The sequence below is a fragment of the Miniopterus schreibersii genome (assembly GCF_964146895.1).
Source record: "Miniopterus schreibersii genome assembly, chromosome: 4".
In the NCBI taxonomy this organism is placed as follows: Eukaryota; Metazoa; Chordata; class Mammalia; order Chiroptera; family Miniopteridae; genus Miniopterus; species Miniopterus schreibersii.
The window spans coordinates 88,247,715-88,266,133 of NC_138105.1; the positions used below are offsets into that span (position 1 = coordinate 88,247,715).

Genomic DNA, 18,419 nt, shown 5'->3' on the forward strand with positions numbered 1-18,419 from the left:
CTCAAGCCTGCTCCCCTTCTCTTAGTGAATGGTACCACCAGTGATCAAGTTGATCAAGTCAGAACCCTCTAGGTTCCATGTAAGTGGGGAACCATGTCCGTTTTTGCTGAGGTAACATCCTGTGTTTAGCTCAGACCTTAGACCGTGTACTATGAAATGTGTTAATAAAGATGTGTTGAATGGCCCTGGCCTGTGTGGCACAGTGGCTTAAAGTGTCTGAGTTCTTGATGACATCATTCTTGATTACCTCCTGCCACATCTTACCTTCAGACCTCTTGACAGGTTGCCCTTATTGTACCTTATTGCTCAAACCACTTTTTAGTAGGGTTTTTCTTACTTGCAGCCTGAAGCATCCTTATTGATAACTCCATAGAGCCCTTTTCCTCATCTGTGCTAACGCTTGACACGCTGAACTATTATTGCCTGTGGCCTTGTCTTCAGCCCTCTTGAAGTTGTAAGATTTTAAAGGGCAGTCAGCCTGCCCACCTTGCTCATGTACTCTCTCCTGCAGCTATGTGCCTGGCACAATAAATAATTATTTGCTGAATGAAGAAGTGAATGAATGAATGAATGAATGAATGAATGAATGAATGAATGAATGAATGAATGAAAGTCCTCTCTCTTATTCAGTTTCCTGTACTCCAAGCACCTACTCCTCTCACCATGACCAGGGCTGCCCTGTATGGCTGGGCATGTTGTGTCCTGAACAAGGGTCCCTGGTCCAAGAGTCAGGTGGGGGCAGATATCTGGCCTGCTCTTGACTCAGTATCCTGGCATGGAGCTGTGTTTGTCCAGAGGAAGGGACACCTTTTGGGTACTAGCATTAAGGTTCTCTAGGGCTAGTGGCAGCACTGTGACAGTCCAAACCCTGACTCTTCTTGTCTAATAGGGGACATGCCCTTGCCCTTTCTTTTCCACTCTCACATGGAGTAGAGAGAGGGTCCTCTTTAGATTCTGAACACCATGTTCCAAGGAGCTGGGTGACTGTTTTGAGAAGCTAATTAGTACAAAAGTATCTATGAAAGCTCCTAGACTTTCATGTGCTGCCCCTCTCTGGTGACAGGCTGATCAGTTTAATAACAATCTTCTGAAAATGATGACGATGTATCAGGAATGGCCACAATGGGAGTCAGGAGACCGAGGTTCAAGTTTGAGCCTTGGCATTAGCCAGGCTCTGGGTGCTTGGGCAAGGCACCAAATTCCTCTGGCCTTTAGTTTCCTTGTCCATAAAATTAGAGGTTCTCAAATTGTGCTCTGTAGAATTTAGGGGTGTTGAGGTGGTCCAAAGGCTCTCAGTGGTGAGTGGGGCAGCGGGACTGAGTGGTGTGAAGATTCAGCCATAGCAGCTCTGCTTTTTCTGTTTTACATACAGGATTTTATAAAAATTAATTTTTAATTATATAGGAAATACGCTAATATATTCATCTTATAAGAGATTAGAACATTGCAGATATGACCAAAGCCCCTTTGGCCGCCATCCTCCCCAGTCCCTGTGTATGTTGGGACTTTATTTAAGATTTCCATTTGAACAAAGGGATCCTGGCACAAACAAGTTGGGGATCACTGGTCTGGTTAGTCTTTAGGGCCCCCAAAAGTGCAAAAAGGAGGAATTTCAGAGAAAGGAGACATCCATGGCTGGAGAGTGTTCTATAACATTCTCAGAAACCCATGCAATGATTTGCTAACATATGGAGCATTGCTCTGGGTGCGATGATTTGGGCCAGTGCCACTGCTGTCTGCTTACAGTGTGCCCAGGAGAGGAATGGTGGGTGGGAGTACACAGATTTCTGAGTTATAACGAGAAGGCTTGTGTGCATGTCCCAAACCAGCCCTCATCTCCAAGGGGAGGGAAGATGAAGTGGAATTTCCTTTCCGTTTTGGTCCGACATTAGAAAAACAGCAACTGCAACTAACATTTGCAGTGCACTTGTTAGGTGCCGGGTGATGTGCTGTGAACCTGGTATCCATAAACACTCACTGCATGCCTGGGAGGCGATGGCACTGCTAGCCTACTTGTTTTAGAAGTGGGCCAACTGAGGCAGAAAGAGATTAAGGAATTGCCTAAGGGCCTGTAGGTGGTAAGTGGGGAGGAGGGGTTTGAGCCCAGGTCTCCTTGCTGCAGGGCCTGGTGCATCCCTGTGCTCTGGACTCCTCTCAGGTATTGCTGCCATTTGAGCTCCAGTCCACCTATAATGGGTGGTGGGTGTGGGAAGGAAGAAGCTGACTGGACACTGTGGTTTGTCTATAATTTGTCCCCCAACTTTCCCTCTCCCCCGAACCCCAACCCCAGGGCCACTGGCAGGATGCTCAGTTAGTTCTCCCATGCTCAGGTTAGCAATGGTCCTTTTGCAGGCAGCCAGGGAAGATGCCAGGTGGGCTGCGAGAAGGGCAGGGGAAAGACTGCCTGTTATGAAAGGAGGCAGGGGGATTAGTGAGCAGCTGCATTGCCTTGCAGCGCATCACATACTGGCATCCACGAGGGGGGCAGGGAGGCTGCAGTGGTGGCAGGCTGCCAGGACACACCATTCCTCTGGAACCCAGGCCTGCGTGAAGGTAAATGCAAATCAGCTCCTCTGAGCGTGCTTCCGGCAGAGGGAGGGTTGTCAGTCTGAGTGCCTGGTTCCCTTGCCATCAGCCAAAATGCTGATTTGATTTTTGCATTTTATGAGTTTGAGAGAGGGAATTCATTTCCTTGGTATGATATGACTCTCTGGAGAAAGTCTTGTCCAAATACATTTTGCTCACAAATTCTGTCCTGGAAGAAGGGCCGTACTGGAATGAAATAGAGATGATTAAAGTCTGATTTATATAGGTAAGGTGAATTGGTAGGTTTATGACAAATTAATGCACCCAGGAAGGTGAAAGGGAATAAAAGAGCTCTTCCTGGGAGCTTGGAAACATTTGTAAAAAAGAAATATTCAGGGTGCATGTACCCTTATCTCAGCCAGGCTATATTTCAGTATATTCACCCCATTTGTGTCCCTTCTCTCGCTCACCAGACTGTACATCCCTGTAGGCAGGAACTAGGTTCATTGCATGTTGATATTTCTCCACACGGGGATGATTTTACTTATAAGAAAGGGATTCTACACTTGAGGCTTTTAAATCTCAAGAGACCGAGCCACTCCTTTTCTTCCTCATCTCAACCCAGTCCTTAGAGATATCAGGGTCTCCTACAATGACCCTTCCTTCTCCCCAACCCCAAAAGCACAGGGTCCAGAATTATGCTTCTTTCAGGTTATAAGTAATGTAATAAGAGTATTAATAGTAAGCTTTGAGCACTTGCTATGGGTCAGGTATTTTTCTAAGCACTTTCTAAGTGTTATTACATCAAATCCTCACAAGTACCCAGTGAGACAGGTACTGTTATCATACCATCTTACAGATGGGCAAACTGAAGCTCAAGGTGCTTAAGTAACTTGCTCTAGATCACAGAGCTTGTCAGTAGAAACAGGTGCTATTTATTGGGTGCTTGCTGTGGGCCAGGCACTGTGTCAATCATATTAAACCAACGATCTTATAGTGCCCTTAACCCTCGAGAAGTGGCCTCCAGTGCTTAGAATTTCAAGCTTTTTGTCCTTTGATGACTGAAAACCATGTGAGGGCAAGGTCTTGTTCACCCCTCTATCCAGAGAGATGAAGATGGTTCTAGGAACAGAGCAGTAAATTAAAAAATGTTTGTTGAGTGACTGAAGGCACAGCGGAGGTGACTTTCCCATGAGAGCTGCTTGCCTGGACCCCTTTTCCCACCAGGTGAGTCCTGCTGATGCTCAGGCTGCCCTTGGAACAGGCTTCCTGGCCGTGGTTCCTCTCTGCCAGGGAGTCAGGCTATCACCAGGACCCCACCTGGCATCACTGGAAGTTGAGGACTCCAGGGCTTCTCCAGAGTCCTGCCAGCTGTGAGGGGCAGAGCCAGGTTTTCTGATTCCAATTCCTTTCTGTGCTGGCCTGGCTCCTTTTTCTGACTTGGCCAGCAGCCTCTCATAGATAGGGATCTGGTTGTTTAGGATAATTTAATTTCTGACTTATTCATTTTCTATCTTAAAAACAAATATGGGGGGAGTTACTATTTAATGGGTGCAGAGCCTGTTAGGGAAGAAAGTTCTGGAGATAGATGGGGGTGATGGTTGCACAACAATGTGAATATAGTTAATGCCACTGAATTCTACACTAAATATGGTTAAAATGATAAATTTTGTTATGTGTATTTACCACAATTTAAAAAACCGCAAATATGGATCTGTCTTTTTAACATTATAAGAAGTCTAGGGTAGGTAGTTACAGGGGTTGGTTTAGCTCCTTGATGATATCACTAGAATCCCCAAGTCTGTCTTTATAGTCTTAGCATGAAGGTTTTCATCCTGATTTCACAAGATATCCTCTGAGACTTAAATTTTATCTGCTCAGGAGAGAAAGAGGAGGGAGAGGGTGATGCTAGCTATGGCTCTGTCTTTTATCTAGAAAACTCCCAGCAGAATTTTCTTACATCCCAATGGCCAGAACTGGGTCTTGTGGCCTTGTTGGGTGGCAAGGGTGGCTGGGAAAGTGATCACTTAGCTTCCCAACCTTAGAGCTGAGGAGTAGCATCAGGGGAGAAGGAAGTCAGCAGTGATTACTGATTGGACAGCCATCAGAGTGTGTCCAGTGCCCTGCTGAGGGTCACATGGTCATATAGCAGAGCTGGCCAGGCCCACGGTCCAGTCTCCTTGTTCCCAGTCATGAGCTCCTTTGCTAGGCCTTTTGATATATTTTTCTTTGACTAGATTCCCAATAAAAAGGACCATCCTGGAGAATATCTTTCAAAGAGAAATTAATCAAAATGCTAAGAGTTCATGTAAGGAAAGCACTGGGTATGGTGGGAGGAGCCGGAACATCTGAGCTCTGCACCAGGCTGGCTGGGAGTTTTGGAAAAGTTCCCCAGGTTGCTGTGCTCATGAAATGTGATTATGTTTTTCTTGGTTAGTGTTGTTCGTTCTGTCCCCAATAATGTGTTTTGAATCTCTAGATGAAAGGCCCAGTAGGAGACAAATAGTTATTAACCAACCACGTGCTATCAAGTGTGGGTTTATAACACAACATGATGTGTTTCAGGTGTTGGATTAGGATGACAGAACCTCCCACCATTCTTCCAGGCCAGGAGCAGACTATCATAATGGTTTCAGGGGACACTTAAAATAAGGAATGTAAACAGACATCCCTGTTAAAATTACCTTGCAAGGAAGCCCAGATGTGCACACTTGGCTTTTGAAGATCGCAGAGAATGAACTCCATTTTCTCTGATCCCATCACTCGCTTTTCCCATGGGAGGCACCAAAGGGGAATGGACAGGCCCTGCCTGTTCAACCCAAAATGGGCACTTTACCTTCTCTGTGGAGCCTTCCTGGGTGACTCCAGGTCACACTGATCCTTCTTTGTTCTCACCTCAGGGCACCATATATACAAAACATTTTAGCATTTACTGGTATTGAAGCTAACTTTTCATCCCTGTCTTATAAGCTGTGCCAGGGGTGGGCACTATTTGGGGGAGGCAACCGAGGTTTCTAGCACATGTTCAGACACATCGCAAATCTTCAGTAAACATGAGCTGGACCTATAGGGTGGGAGTTAATGGTTTTACCAGGATGGAGTTTTATTTCAGGATGCTTGGGAAACTAGGAGAATTGATTTCAGGACAGGAGATTGCAACTACTGCCGTAACAAGGACATGATACAGTTTAGTGTCCTTGCAGAGTCCCCCACGGTCAGATGACAGGGACAGTCCCTGAGCTCAGCAAGACACTGACTTTGGGAATCCTATAAAGGGAAAGGACAACTCTGCAAAACTGGAAATGAAACTGCTTTAAAGGAGAGGCAATTCTCCAGTGGTAGGGGAAAAAATTGCAACCCTAGTAAATGTTAGAACAGGATACCCGAGTCAGCTGAGAAAGCCCAAAATATTATTGCAAAGAAAAGTCACATTTTTATTAGTTCACAGTCAGAATATAAAAATAAATAAATAAACAGAAAATAAATGGAATCACTTTATGAAAAGCACATTCATTACTTAAAAGTAGTACCTTAATGGTTGGGCACTTTCTGGTCACAGCCGCTTGTCAGGTTCACTCATGCCGACCAGTAGGCGATTCTTGAGTGTTTCTTTGCACCTGTCTGCTTTCCCTGCATGGCTATTAAGGAGCAACTGGCCATTCTGACAATTTTATGTCCTTGGCCATAACCACTCTTATCCTTCCTCTTGAATCACAGATCTTTTTACTTTTCAGACACTTACGATGTCTCTGTGTCACTCTGTCTTACAGATAAATGGAGTGGGGATTGCTAAGGAGGCTGAAGCTAAATTTTATTCTTTTTAATTTTAATTTTTTCTAAATTCAGGCATCTAAAGACTTAACTTGCTTAGAAGTACAGGTGGCCCTGAACTGTCAACACCATTCCAAGTATAAGTCTTCATGGATATGAGAACTAACATCTTCCCAGGACTTCCTTAAATGGGTTCCTGTCCCCATATCTCTCTTTAATTATCCCATCCATCACAAGTATATTATGACGCTGGCATCAGAACACTGTGTTCTTACTGACTGTCATAAAACGGAGGCACTGGCAGCCTCGATTGAAAAGTTGTCAGTATAAATGACACATAAACTCACATTTTGCATAATAGGACCCATTCCTTATGATCAGGTCATAAGAGTGTGAAACATACAAATTTTAATACAAAAATGTTAAATAACCATAATAAATTAATAAATACATAAATTACTTAAATATTTAAATAGCACTTGCAACCTGCTAGCTGGAAACTCTATAAATTATCTGATTGTTTCGATGGACACTTAGCATTTAAATATAAAAATACAACAAAAACATCACTGTGATCCTAAAAAAACAAGCAAATTAGGTAGAAAATATCTTTTTGGGTCTACTGTATCAGGTCTTTTAAAACCTCTGCATATCTTCCTCTTTTCCTCCAAGGTTTCATCCTGGGGCTAGAACCTGAAAAAGAATGCCCGAAGTCCATAAGGATTAGAAGGCAGCAGCAGACCCTTCCTATTTTACACAACACGTTATCCGGGTACTTGGGTTGTGGGGGTTCCATGCCAGAAGGGTCCAACCCTTCCTTATGTGGTCTGGGATTTGACTGGCACTTTGCTCGCTAGAGGCTCTATTGAAAGTTTTCTTAAAATAATATCTGATCATGTCATTTCCTTGCTGAAAGCCCTTCAGTGCCCCCATCCCCATTTCCCCTTGGACAAGGCTCTAATTCTTGGAAAGAGTTTGCAGCCATCCTTGCTCTGACTCTTAGCTGCCTCTATTTCATCTTTGCCTTTCCCTTTAGAAGGGCAGGACCTATGCTTGGTCGTTTTACTGCAGTTTATCTGAGCCCAGCATGGTATCTGGAACAATATGAACATCAAATAAATATCTGTTAATGAACAAATGTATATGTTTCTGACTCTGGAGACAGTGCCAGCATCCTCTCTTTCCTCTCCTGCACTGCCCCCACCCTCCATGTCCCTGAACCTGGGTACACTGAGTGTGCAAGTCTGGGTGGGCCTGCTCACCTAACTGCAGGACACAGATGCCCATTCGCTCCAGAATGAACTATAGTAGCGGTCTTGGGCTTGCACACGGATCACTGCATCCTTGTGGCATGTGACCTTGGCTGAGGTCTTGTCTTCAAGGAGTTTATCTTTCTGCAAAGGAGAGTGAAATCATTGGTAACTCAGTCACAAGGTGGGCTGGGCTTACTTCCCAAAACCAGCACACCTTGATTGTAGAGCAATTCAACGGGGAGTGTGTAGTACTTGCGCCACCTACTGACAGAAGCTCTAAACACAGATGCAGCTTTTCTCGTTTCCAAGCCGTGAGGGTGAACCTGGTTCAGCTTTTATCTTTCTAGCACAGCTACTGTGTTTAAAGGCCCCATGTGCATTCACCCCAGTAAAAGGCCGATGGTGGGACTGGGACAGATTTGCTCTAATTGTCCCATAGATATTCAAAAACACCACACTCTTGATCCTTTCATCAGACAAACTTGTGTTCAAATCCAAACATTGATACTTTTTAGCTGTGTGACCACAGGAAAATGTCTTAGGCTCTCTGTGTCTCAGTTTCTTCACTTATAAAAGAGGGATAGTAGTAATGCCTTCCTCATATAGTTTTAAAAGTTAAAGGTAATGATCATTTAAAACTCTTAGCAAAACCTCTAACCATATAGAAAGCACTCAGTAAATATTGCCTATGAATGATACAGATCTTAAGTAGGGAAGATACATATCAAGATTTTAAATAATATTTAGGTAAAATTGACTCCTGAATAGCCCTTGTTCCTGCAAAAGAAAATTCTCAGGGAGTGACTGAATCATTGAGCTTCTACCAGATGCTAAATGCTATGCTGAATAAGACCTTTCTCCAGTAATTTTAAAACTGGTGTCCAAGGAGTTCAATGAACATGCCTCTGGGACCTTGGGGTTATTGAAGCCATGGCAAGAAAATTGGAAAGCTGTCATCCTAACATATGTAAATGATGACATCCTGTTTAATAAAATAATTTCACAATATGGAGAACAGCCAGGAGTTGTACGTTCTGGGTGAGATAATGGCATGAATGTTCTATCATCCATTATATTCACCCAGTTGAAATAATAATTTTCGGTTCCTGGAGTCCAGTGCTTCTGTATCAGGACCAATTCTGAGTGCCAGAATTAATGATCAACCAATCAGGAGGTATAAGGCCTTGGTGTGCAGCAGTTTGAGTGTGTGTTCTGGTTCTGTCACTTTCTAGCTGGGTGACCTTGGGCAAGTCACTTAACCTCTTTGAGCTTTAGTGTTGTCACTAGTGACGTGGTGATAATAATACTGTCTATTTTTGTAGAGTTACTGTGAAGATTAAGTGAGATAAAACCCTTAGCACAGTTTTCAGGCACAGAGAAAGTGCTAAATAAACATTAGCTGTTATCATCATCATTCATCCCCTCCTGGATGTGAGCCTGCATAAACCTGACTACAGAATATATGGCACCTGAGCATGGCCTGCGTGGCCCAGTGGTAGAGCATTGACCTATGATCCAGGAGATCGAGGTTTGACTCCTGGTCAGGGCACATGCCCGGGTTGCGGGCTTGATCCCCAATAGGGGGTGTGCAGGAGGCAGTTGAGCAATGATTCTCCCATCACTGCTGTTTCTATCTCTCTCTCCCCCTCCCTTCCTCTCTCTGAAATCAATAGAGATATATTTAAAGAAACAAAAAAAAGAATATATGGCACCTGAATCACATCTTACCCTTTCTCTCTTATTCTTGCCCTGGACCTGAAGAGAAAATTTCAGGGCAAAGTAGGAATGTGGGGTGCTCCAGGTGTCGGGGTATTCCCAGCTGACCTCCACCTGCCGGGAATTCTTTAATGGCTTTATCTTCAGGTTCTTGGGGGCATCTGGTTTGACTGTGGAAGAAGATAAACACCCTTTATTTTCCTAGCGGGGCTTTGGAGCAAAGTGGTTCTGGCTTCTGATGCCACTTTCACCATTGACCAGCTGTGAGTGCATGAGACAGTTACTTAACTTCTCTGAGCACCTGATTGGCAGACGTGAGGTTCCCCTGCTGTTCATACTCACTCTGGTGCCTGTGGAAGGCAGCCACATCTTTTACGGCTGAACCAGAGAGAGGTTCAGAATCCTTCTTATCAATGACAACCAGGGGGGCCCTGGCAATCCCCCTCTTTGCACCAAACTCGGAACCATGCTGAGTTTCTTGCTGGGGATGTTACCTCCTCAGTGAGACCTTCCCTGGTCCCCCTCTATGAACTGTACCTCATCTTCCCCCAAACCCCCAAAGGCAGTCTCTCCACAAATGCCAGAGCACGCTCTGTGGTTCTCCCACACTTTATTTCAATGGATAAATGGTAAAAGAAATGAAAAATCTCCATTTGCCAATTTAAAAAACTGATGTCCATTTTGGAAGGGTTTAAAAAAAACCCAATGAAGAAGTCTCTTTTCAAATGCTAGAGAAAGATGGGCTGGGAATGATTGCAGTTGGTAGGGAAATGCTGGTTCTGAATAGGAATATCATGCAGAAGGGGCTGTTCTTGGATTCATCACGGAAGCTGCCTGGGCAGCAGTGCAGAAGTTTAGCTAGGAGCCTGCTTTTTCCAATGGGTCAGATCTGGGTCTGAATTGCTAGCTGTGAGACCTGGGACAAGTAGTTTAACTTTTTAAAGACTCAGTTTTCTCTTCCTTAAAATGCAGATAGACAATAGTATCTACTTTTGTACTTTAAGTATTATGTACATTTTGGGGGGTGTGGAATGAAAGAGATAATGCATGTAAACCCTTACCCCAGTGAACATGTGACAAATGGCATGTATCTTTATTAAGCACATATCATCAAGCAAACTCACTGATGTCCCTGATGAAGAAGCTGCTGGTGTAGTTTTCATACTTGAGCCCGTGAACAGCATCCACTACGACCTCAACGGGTAGGCTCTCCTCGGCGGCTGGGCAGGCACTGCCCTCCTGACACTCCACTGTGTACTTCTGATAATCCCTGTGGTCCACTTTGACCCTCTCTGCCGAGAGGGTTGCTGCTCCACAGGTCACTCCCCGGGGGTCAGAGGAGCTGAAGTCAAAGATAGACATATCCTCTGTCACACACTTGTGGGCGAGTTCCTAGTGGTTGCGACTGTCTGAGGTCACAGTTTCTCTAACTGGTCTGATTTCTCCCCAGGCAGTAAGGAACTGCCCTCCCCACGAGAACAAATGTTTCAGAGAAGCGTTTCCAAATGACTCTGCACTTATGTGCTTCTGGCCAACATGAATTTGGAAAATTTTACGTCCAGAGCCCCTTGTTATATCTCCTTATTAAAATTCTAGTTTCATTTTTTCCATTTTAATTACAAAATCAATGCATGCTAACTATAAAAATTAAAATGATAAAGATGCATATAAAGGAAATGTGTGTGCCTCTTTTAAACCCAATCCCCCTTTTAACCCTCATCGCAGTCTCCAGATAGAAATAGTATGTATATCTTGTGTATTCGACCAGAACTCTTTCTATGACTATTCAAAGCAATATTCACGTTTTTATGCATATACACATATTTTGTCTATATAAACACATGTATTTTATTTTTTATGAAATAAGGATCAGATTACACAAATACAGTTTTATAACCATCTTTTCCCTGTCTGAACATATTATGGGGAGTGCTCCACAACAGACCATGTAGATTGGGTTATTTTAATGACGGCACATTAAGCCCAAGAGTATAATGTACCACACTTCATTTGACCTTTCCCCTTCTCATTACCAAAAACATTGCAATGAATATTTGCCTCTTTGTCTTTGTGCACTTGTATGAGCATTTCTTTAGTAAGCATGTTCATTTTAAAGGTGAAAAAGTGAGACCCCAGAGGGTGACTCAGGTAAATAGTGAACAGTCCAGGATGTTCACCTAGGGTTGGCTCCATTCTCCTCCACTGTTTGGGAACTTAGATGGTATGTGAAGTCATATGTTAGAGGGGCTAACAGGTTCTATATCCATGGGAATTGGTTTCTTAGGAAAAGTCTAAGTGTATTGGTCAAAGAGTGAACTTCAAATGAGTGGTGTTAGCAGCAGAAAAAGTGGTTGAAGTGGACCTCGGAAAATGTCTAGAGGCCTCAGAGTTTTGGAGTCAACTTCAAGGCTTGCAAGGTCTGTGCCCTAGAGCTTCTGTTTCTATTTTGGATTCAAGGTGCAATTTTGACAAGCGATCTGTAAGTTTGATTTCTCCTTTTATCCCTCCCCATGGTGCTATGAGCCTTAATGAAGCATCACCAGGCCATTTGGATGAGTGGGTTCAGACACAGCAGAGGCTATGCCCAGCCCAGAGAAGATCTTGTTCTAGCACATACATTTGTTCAGACAATTAGCTTCAGTCTCCATGTTCTTTCCCCAACTTAGGCAAGCAGGGGAGGTTCAATGCAAAAATATGGGTTTGACTTTGTTTTCTCCCTTATCATTAACTGAAAGGCCATTACTAGGTCACCCTTATTTTCTTAACGAAATAGTAGTTCTGGCAGAACACCGAGAAAGCAGAGTGGTATCACTTACCCTCTGCTGCTTTTGACACTGAATTTCACATCAGTACTGATTGCTGTCAGCCACCAGCAGGTGAAACGTCCGGAATAATTCTTTGCTTCACATTTCAGAAAGGTCTTATTTTTGAGTTCTGGATTTGAAAAGAACAAATATTCAGTATTTAGGTGTTGTTTTATTTTTCCCCAGAAAGATTTTGATTATGATTAATCACAGGCCACCAAATGGTCTAGAATAAAGATCTTCCATTCAGTTCCTTGGAAAATGCTGCTGCTCCCTGGCACGCAGTTCAGAGAGGACTGGGAGTGTCCCAATAGGTAGCTGACTCTGCAGAGCATACTACACACCTAACATATTGAAGGGGGTATTAATTCTTTTCAAGGCTATCACCCCAGTGCTGAGTTATGTTGGTTAACATGTTGGTTAACCTCCATTACCCTCTCTCAATATTATCACCATTGTTTAAAGAGAACCTATGGAAAAGCATCCAGACTCACCATGAAACTCTCTCAACATGAGATTTTGATGGTTGGTAACCCAAAGTGTCTAGCAAAGGAAAACCAAAGCAAAGGAAAATGTAGGTTCCATGTGGTTTCCGTAAGAGACTTGATTACTTCATTAACTACACTGATCATGTCTTGTCTTTTAAATTTTAAATTTTTGTATTTTTTATGGAGAAAAAGAGAAAACTGACACTGTCCAAGGGAATGGAATTACCTTTCTGGTCCTTTAAAATATCTGTGGACCAAAATCCATCTTCCTTTTTGTGAAGCAGAAGGAGAGAATGGCTGAGCACCTCTCCTCCCTTGTGACAGGTGTACTGGCCAGCATCTCCGAATTCTTTGACTTGGATGGTCAAGGTTTTGCCAGAGCCTAAGACCTCACTGCTCCAGTTCAAGGTCCAGGTGATGCCGTCTTCTTCAGGGGTATCGCAGGTGAGGACCACCATTTCTCCAGGGGCACCAGGATACCAATCCAACTCTACAACATAAACTGGAGAGCACAGAGCATACTGTAAGCTCCATAAACTCTGGGGCTGTGTTACTTGAAGTACTTGGGTATCTGCACTGCTGAAGCACAACCTCACAGCAGCAAGTGCTGCTTGCTGAGAGGATCTCAGGGTACTGGGCCCCACTTGGGCTCAAGGTTGTGGAAGAGAGAAACAGAGTTTCAGAGATGCCATCGACTCATTAACTGGCAGGCTGTTGTTAGTAATTAAACTCTGAGTAGCTGGCAGATGAGGAATACCTTGATACACTGAAAAATGCAAACGGCACAAGACTATTTGCTGAAGGCCTGGTGGAGATAAGAAACTTCCAGCACAATTTTGGTCTCAAAGGAAATAAGACAGGACACAGAATGTCAAGAAAGACTGACCAGGACTGAGTTCCTATCCCCACTAGCTGGCTGGAGGATTTGGAGGAAGGTACTGAATCACCATGAACCTCAGTTTCCTTGTCTGTAAAATGACAACAATAATAGTATCTACATTGTAGGTTTGGCTGTGAGGATTAAATTAAAAAACCATATAAAACACTTAGCACAGTGCCTGCCTTGGTAAACTCAGTGCTAGTTGTTATTGTTAGTCACAGATCAAAAGGTCAGACAACCACACAGAGAAGCTGTCTTACAGTTTTCTATGGGGATTTTAGGATTTAATTTCTACTGCATGAAACTCACCAATGGAAATTTTTATTCTTGCTGTATTTTTTTCAAAGCTATTTCATACTCTTATGAGGCAGTTAAGTAGGTCTTAGCCTTTCCATTTTATAGAGGATGGGACTGAGACCAAGAGGCTAAGCAAGGTTACTTCAAGTTAGAAGCACAAGAGCTGTATCTCAGACTGTCTTGTCTCCTCTGCTTTGCATTGGGTCTCTCTAATACCAGCATCTAAACTGGCACTTGAGGAATGGCTTAGTATATAGCATTTCAAAGAAGGTGTCACATCAAAGCTTCATTCATGCATCAATTAATAATTAAATAGAATCACTTAATACAGTGGTTCTCAAACCAGGGTCACGGAGCCACCATCAGCAGCAGCACCTGGGAATCTGTCAGAAATGCAAATTTGCAGTTGCTGCACCAGGAACTGTGGGATGGACCCAGTGATCATAGTTTTTTGTGGGTTTTTTAAAGGTTTTTTATCTTCAACCAAGGATATTTTTTCCATTGCTTTTCAGAGAGAGTAGAAGGGGGAGAGAGAGACAGACAGAGACAGATAGACAGACATGTTGATTGGTTGCCTCCCCCATGTGCCCGACTGGGCCGGGGATAGAGACTGCAACCGAGGTACATGCCCTTGGTCAGAATCGAACCCAGGACTCTTCAGTCTGCAGGCCGACTCAACTCTGACCACTGAGCCAAACCTGCTGGGGCTGTTTTGCTTTGTTTTTAATGCTTTCCAGATGATTGTGATGTCTGCTGTGAAAGTCTCAGGGGTTAAGAGCCTGGCTTGTGCAGTCACATTGGTCTGGGTTTAGAGTCAGCTCCATCTCTTACACTAGCCTGTGACCTTAAGCAAGACATTCAGTTAGTCTATGCTTTGGCATCATTGTCTTTAAAATGAGCAAAATATTAGTACTTGTTTCAGAAGGTTAAGATGTGTATTATACAAGCCTCTTCATATAAGAGCTTAACACAATGCCCCTAAATGCTCTATAACTGGTGGCTGTTGTTATTAGTGTCCAAATATAAAGCATTGTGGAATATAAAGTCTCACTTTACATGAGAGGGATTGACAACTCCTGAACAGGTAACAAAGACAAGAGGTAAAACGCACTTGGGGCCCAACTCTTTTTACATGATCAGCTGTGCTGACAGGAAACCACATGACACCTTTGTCTTTCTCTAGTTTTTCCTTGTTCCACTGGCGACTGACCAACATAGCTATTTTCCTATCATAACTAAGACTCAGCAGCCCTGAAGGACCCTTGCTCAAGTGCAGGTGAAACAGCTTCAAGAGGGAGCCTGGTGAGGAGCATTGAGAACCTAGTGCTTGGCTTCATCTCATCTTGTCTCCATAGTCACAGGCCCTCTCAGGGTTTCTCACATTGACTCTCTGGAATTTCTGTGGTTTACCAAATCAGAAGTAACTAAGGGTTAACTGTGCATGGGCCCTGGTTCCTGAGCTCATTAAAAATCCCAGGGTTGGAAGGGATCTGGCATAATCATCTGGCTTAGACCTTTGCTTTACTCAAGGGAGGGTCTAAAATTTGCCAACCTTCCTGGGATAGAGGGGGGTGGAGCTGAGGCTGGATTATTGTCTTCTTGAAATTATTAAGAATGGAGGAATAGTTCAGAACTTCTTTCTGTACTTTCCAGACTATCAAGAGATTTGTTTTTAAAAAAATATATTTTTATTGATTTCAAAAAGAACAAGGGAGAGAAAGAGAGAGATAGAAACATCATGATGAGAGAGGCATTGATCAACTGCCTCCTGCACGCCCCCTACTGAGGATTGAGCCCACAACCCAGGCATGTGCCCTCACCTAACCGGGAATCAAATCTCTATCTCCTGGATCATAGGTCAATGCGCAGTCACTGAGCCATGCTGGCCAGGCAAGAGATTATTTCTGATCATCAGCTGAAAAATCTTCATTTTTAATTTATGCCTATTTTTTCTTCCCCAGTTCTCCGAGGACATAGGAAACAATTGCTTCATGTCCTTCTTGTAAAATCTACTTCAAATACTTAAGTGTACAGACTTTGGAGAGAGACAGAATTGGAATCAAGTCCCTGTTCCACCCTTACCAGGTATGTTAAATTGAGTAAATTACCTACTCTCTGTAGTCTCTATTTTCAAAATCTGTAAAATGGGGTACACACAGTCCCTATTTCATACGGTTGCTGTGAAAACTAAATGAGATACTATGCACAATAAATATTAAGTATTATTATTATACAATTAAAGACAGTACTGTCAGCATTATTATGTCGGCTTCAGTGAGAAACATCTGAGGATCTCTGAGGGACAACTAACAATCAGTTAATACATTAATAATCCATGGAGAATGTATCGCTTTGTAATTCCTGGTTTATGGTTGAGGACACTCAGGCTCAGAGTGACCCTGCTCAAGGTCACATAACCAGTAAATGGCAGAACCAGCCCTTGAACCCAGGTCAATGTGAGTCTAAATGCTATACTTTCCCCAAAGTACGTGGTCAGAGGTAAGCCATCTAGGTGCCAGCTGAGGAGGTGATAGCATGTGGTGGGGTGAGAAATGATAGAACACAGTTCCTATACTTTTCGAATCCTTCACTTTGATTTTTAGTAATTCTGGCAAAGTCCATATCTCTTTTCTCACCACGGTCCACAGAAAGCTCCTTCTTTGTCATCAAATGTGAAAGTCAAACAATAGATACATACCCTCAGTAGTGAAAACACATGGCCCATGTTTTCCCAGGTGATGACTCTGGATAGGAAGCCCCAGTGCATGGTTGCCCATCTCAGGGTGATTTCCCCCAGGGGCTGCCTGAGATCCCTGGCCTAGATCTGGACTCCATAGAGAATAAGGAGAGTCTAGTTACCGTCTTTCTCCAGTTCCCATATGGCCACGAGGGGAGATGCCAGCAAAACCAGGGAACAACAGTAGAAGACCGACTGTTGCTGCTGCATCTGTTGGAAAGAGAGGGAGGGGAGGAGGAAAGAGGAGAGAGAATGCCCATCATCATTCAGTTACCTTTGGAAACCATACCTTCTCTGTTTGTAGTTTTCAATCTTTATTTTCCTGTTTCTTCTCTACACTGTCAGGTTAACACTAAGTGAATTATAGGAGCCCTGATGCCAGTCTCTGGATAAGCACATCTCCAAATGAACCATACGCTATCCGAGGCTGAAAGAGATCTAAGGCTAGCCTTCTGGTATAATCCTCTTATTTTATTATTATTATTATTATTATTTAATATATCTTTATTGATTTCAGAGAGAGGAAAGGAGAGGGGGAGAGAGAGAGATAGAAACATCAATGATGAGAGAGCTGTCATTGATTGGCTGCCTCCCGCACTTCCCCAATTGGGGATCGAGCTGCGCAACCGGGGCATGCACCCTGACCAGGAATCAAACTGTGACCTCCTGGATCCTAGGTCGATGCTCAACCACTGAGCCACGCCCAGCCAGGCAGTCCTCTTATTTTAAAGATGAGAAACCTAAGGCTCAGAGAAAGAACATGATTTGTCCGTATCAGTAGTTATTTACTTAGTACTTACTACTTAAAGAGCACTGAGCTAGAGTGGTTGGGAGTGAAAAAAAGTTTTTACTTGGATCCTGCCTTTTAGGAGCAAATGCTTTCATTCAAGAAATATTTATTAAGTCAGTGTGTTAAATGCTAATCCTCCAGTTGGAGAGATAAGCTGCACTTGTGTATCATTGCAGCACAAGTCAGTATGTGCAGTCACACCCAGGGCTAAAGGACTTGGCTTAGGGAGGAAAAGGTAATATAGAGGCAATCTTTCAAATTCTGGCAATGACCTGGCCACCAGCCCTTGTTGAAGGGATTTAGCTTCTCTCCTTGTTTAGACTGTAATTGTTCTAAACTCAAAGATTACTCCCTCCCACATAATGTAACCCAGTGGTTCTCAAACTTGAGCGAATGTCAGAATAACCTGGAAGCTTTGTTAAAACACTGGTTGCTGAGTTCTACCCCCAGGGTGTCTTGATTCAGCAGCTCGGGAGCGGGGCCTGAGAACTTGCATTCCTAAAAAGTGTCCAGGTGAAGCTACTGTTGCTGCTCCAGGCGCCATACTTTGAGAACCACTGCTTTAACCCACGTTCAGGTTCCAGAGCCCCTGAAAATCAAGATGTTCTTCGGGAAAAGATTATAACAGTGACATATCTGCCATGAAATAATGACAGGCATAATTTTATGCTAAACCAGACACCACCTTATATCAAAACTCAGTCTAGATTAGTATCCAGGATTTATGAAAATCTTCAGACTGTGAAAATTACACCCCCCTGTGAATTAGGTCGAGATGATTATAATTTAATTTCAGTCTGAAACATTTCCGTCAGTCTCAGAAAGCACCGATGTTCTGCAGCAACATAGTTTCAGAAACCACTGTCTAAACCATATGAACAATAAGACTAAGTTTCCAGCCAAATACCTTAAAAATGAACATCTCTTGATTGGTCCGACTGAATACTGACAAATCATGGCTGTCTCAGAACTGCTGCTGATCCTAGGGGAACTTTGCCATGCACTTTATTCCCTTAGATTATAGAGGTTGTGATGGCAAGAGAGAGATAGGACCAGAAGGCAAGCCATCTCATACACTGTCAGTGTCCTCGTCACTGTAGCATGGAGCTTTCAGGGTCATGCCTGTCAGTTTAGCAAGCTATGGCTGTAGCAAAATA

At 43.4% G+C, this 18,419-nt stretch overlaps 1 protein-coding gene across 1 annotated transcript; it reads right to left on the reverse strand.

The window, feature by feature from the left end:
- Nucleotides 1-7,559: 7,559 nt before the first annotated feature.
- IL12B (interleukin 12B) lies at nt 7,560-16,682 on the reverse strand (the record flags this gene model as incomplete). Its single annotated transcript, XM_081135491.1, has 6 exons — nt 7,560-7,691; nt 9,279-9,436; nt 10,391-10,608; nt 12,083-12,200; nt 12,785-13,060; nt 16,595-16,682. The coding sequence occupies 6 exons, from the start codon at nt 16,680-16,682 to the stop codon at nt 7,560-7,562; spliced, it is 990 nt and encodes a 329-aa protein (XP_080991617.1).
- Between the last annotated feature and the right edge of the window lie 1,737 nt (nt 16,683-18,419).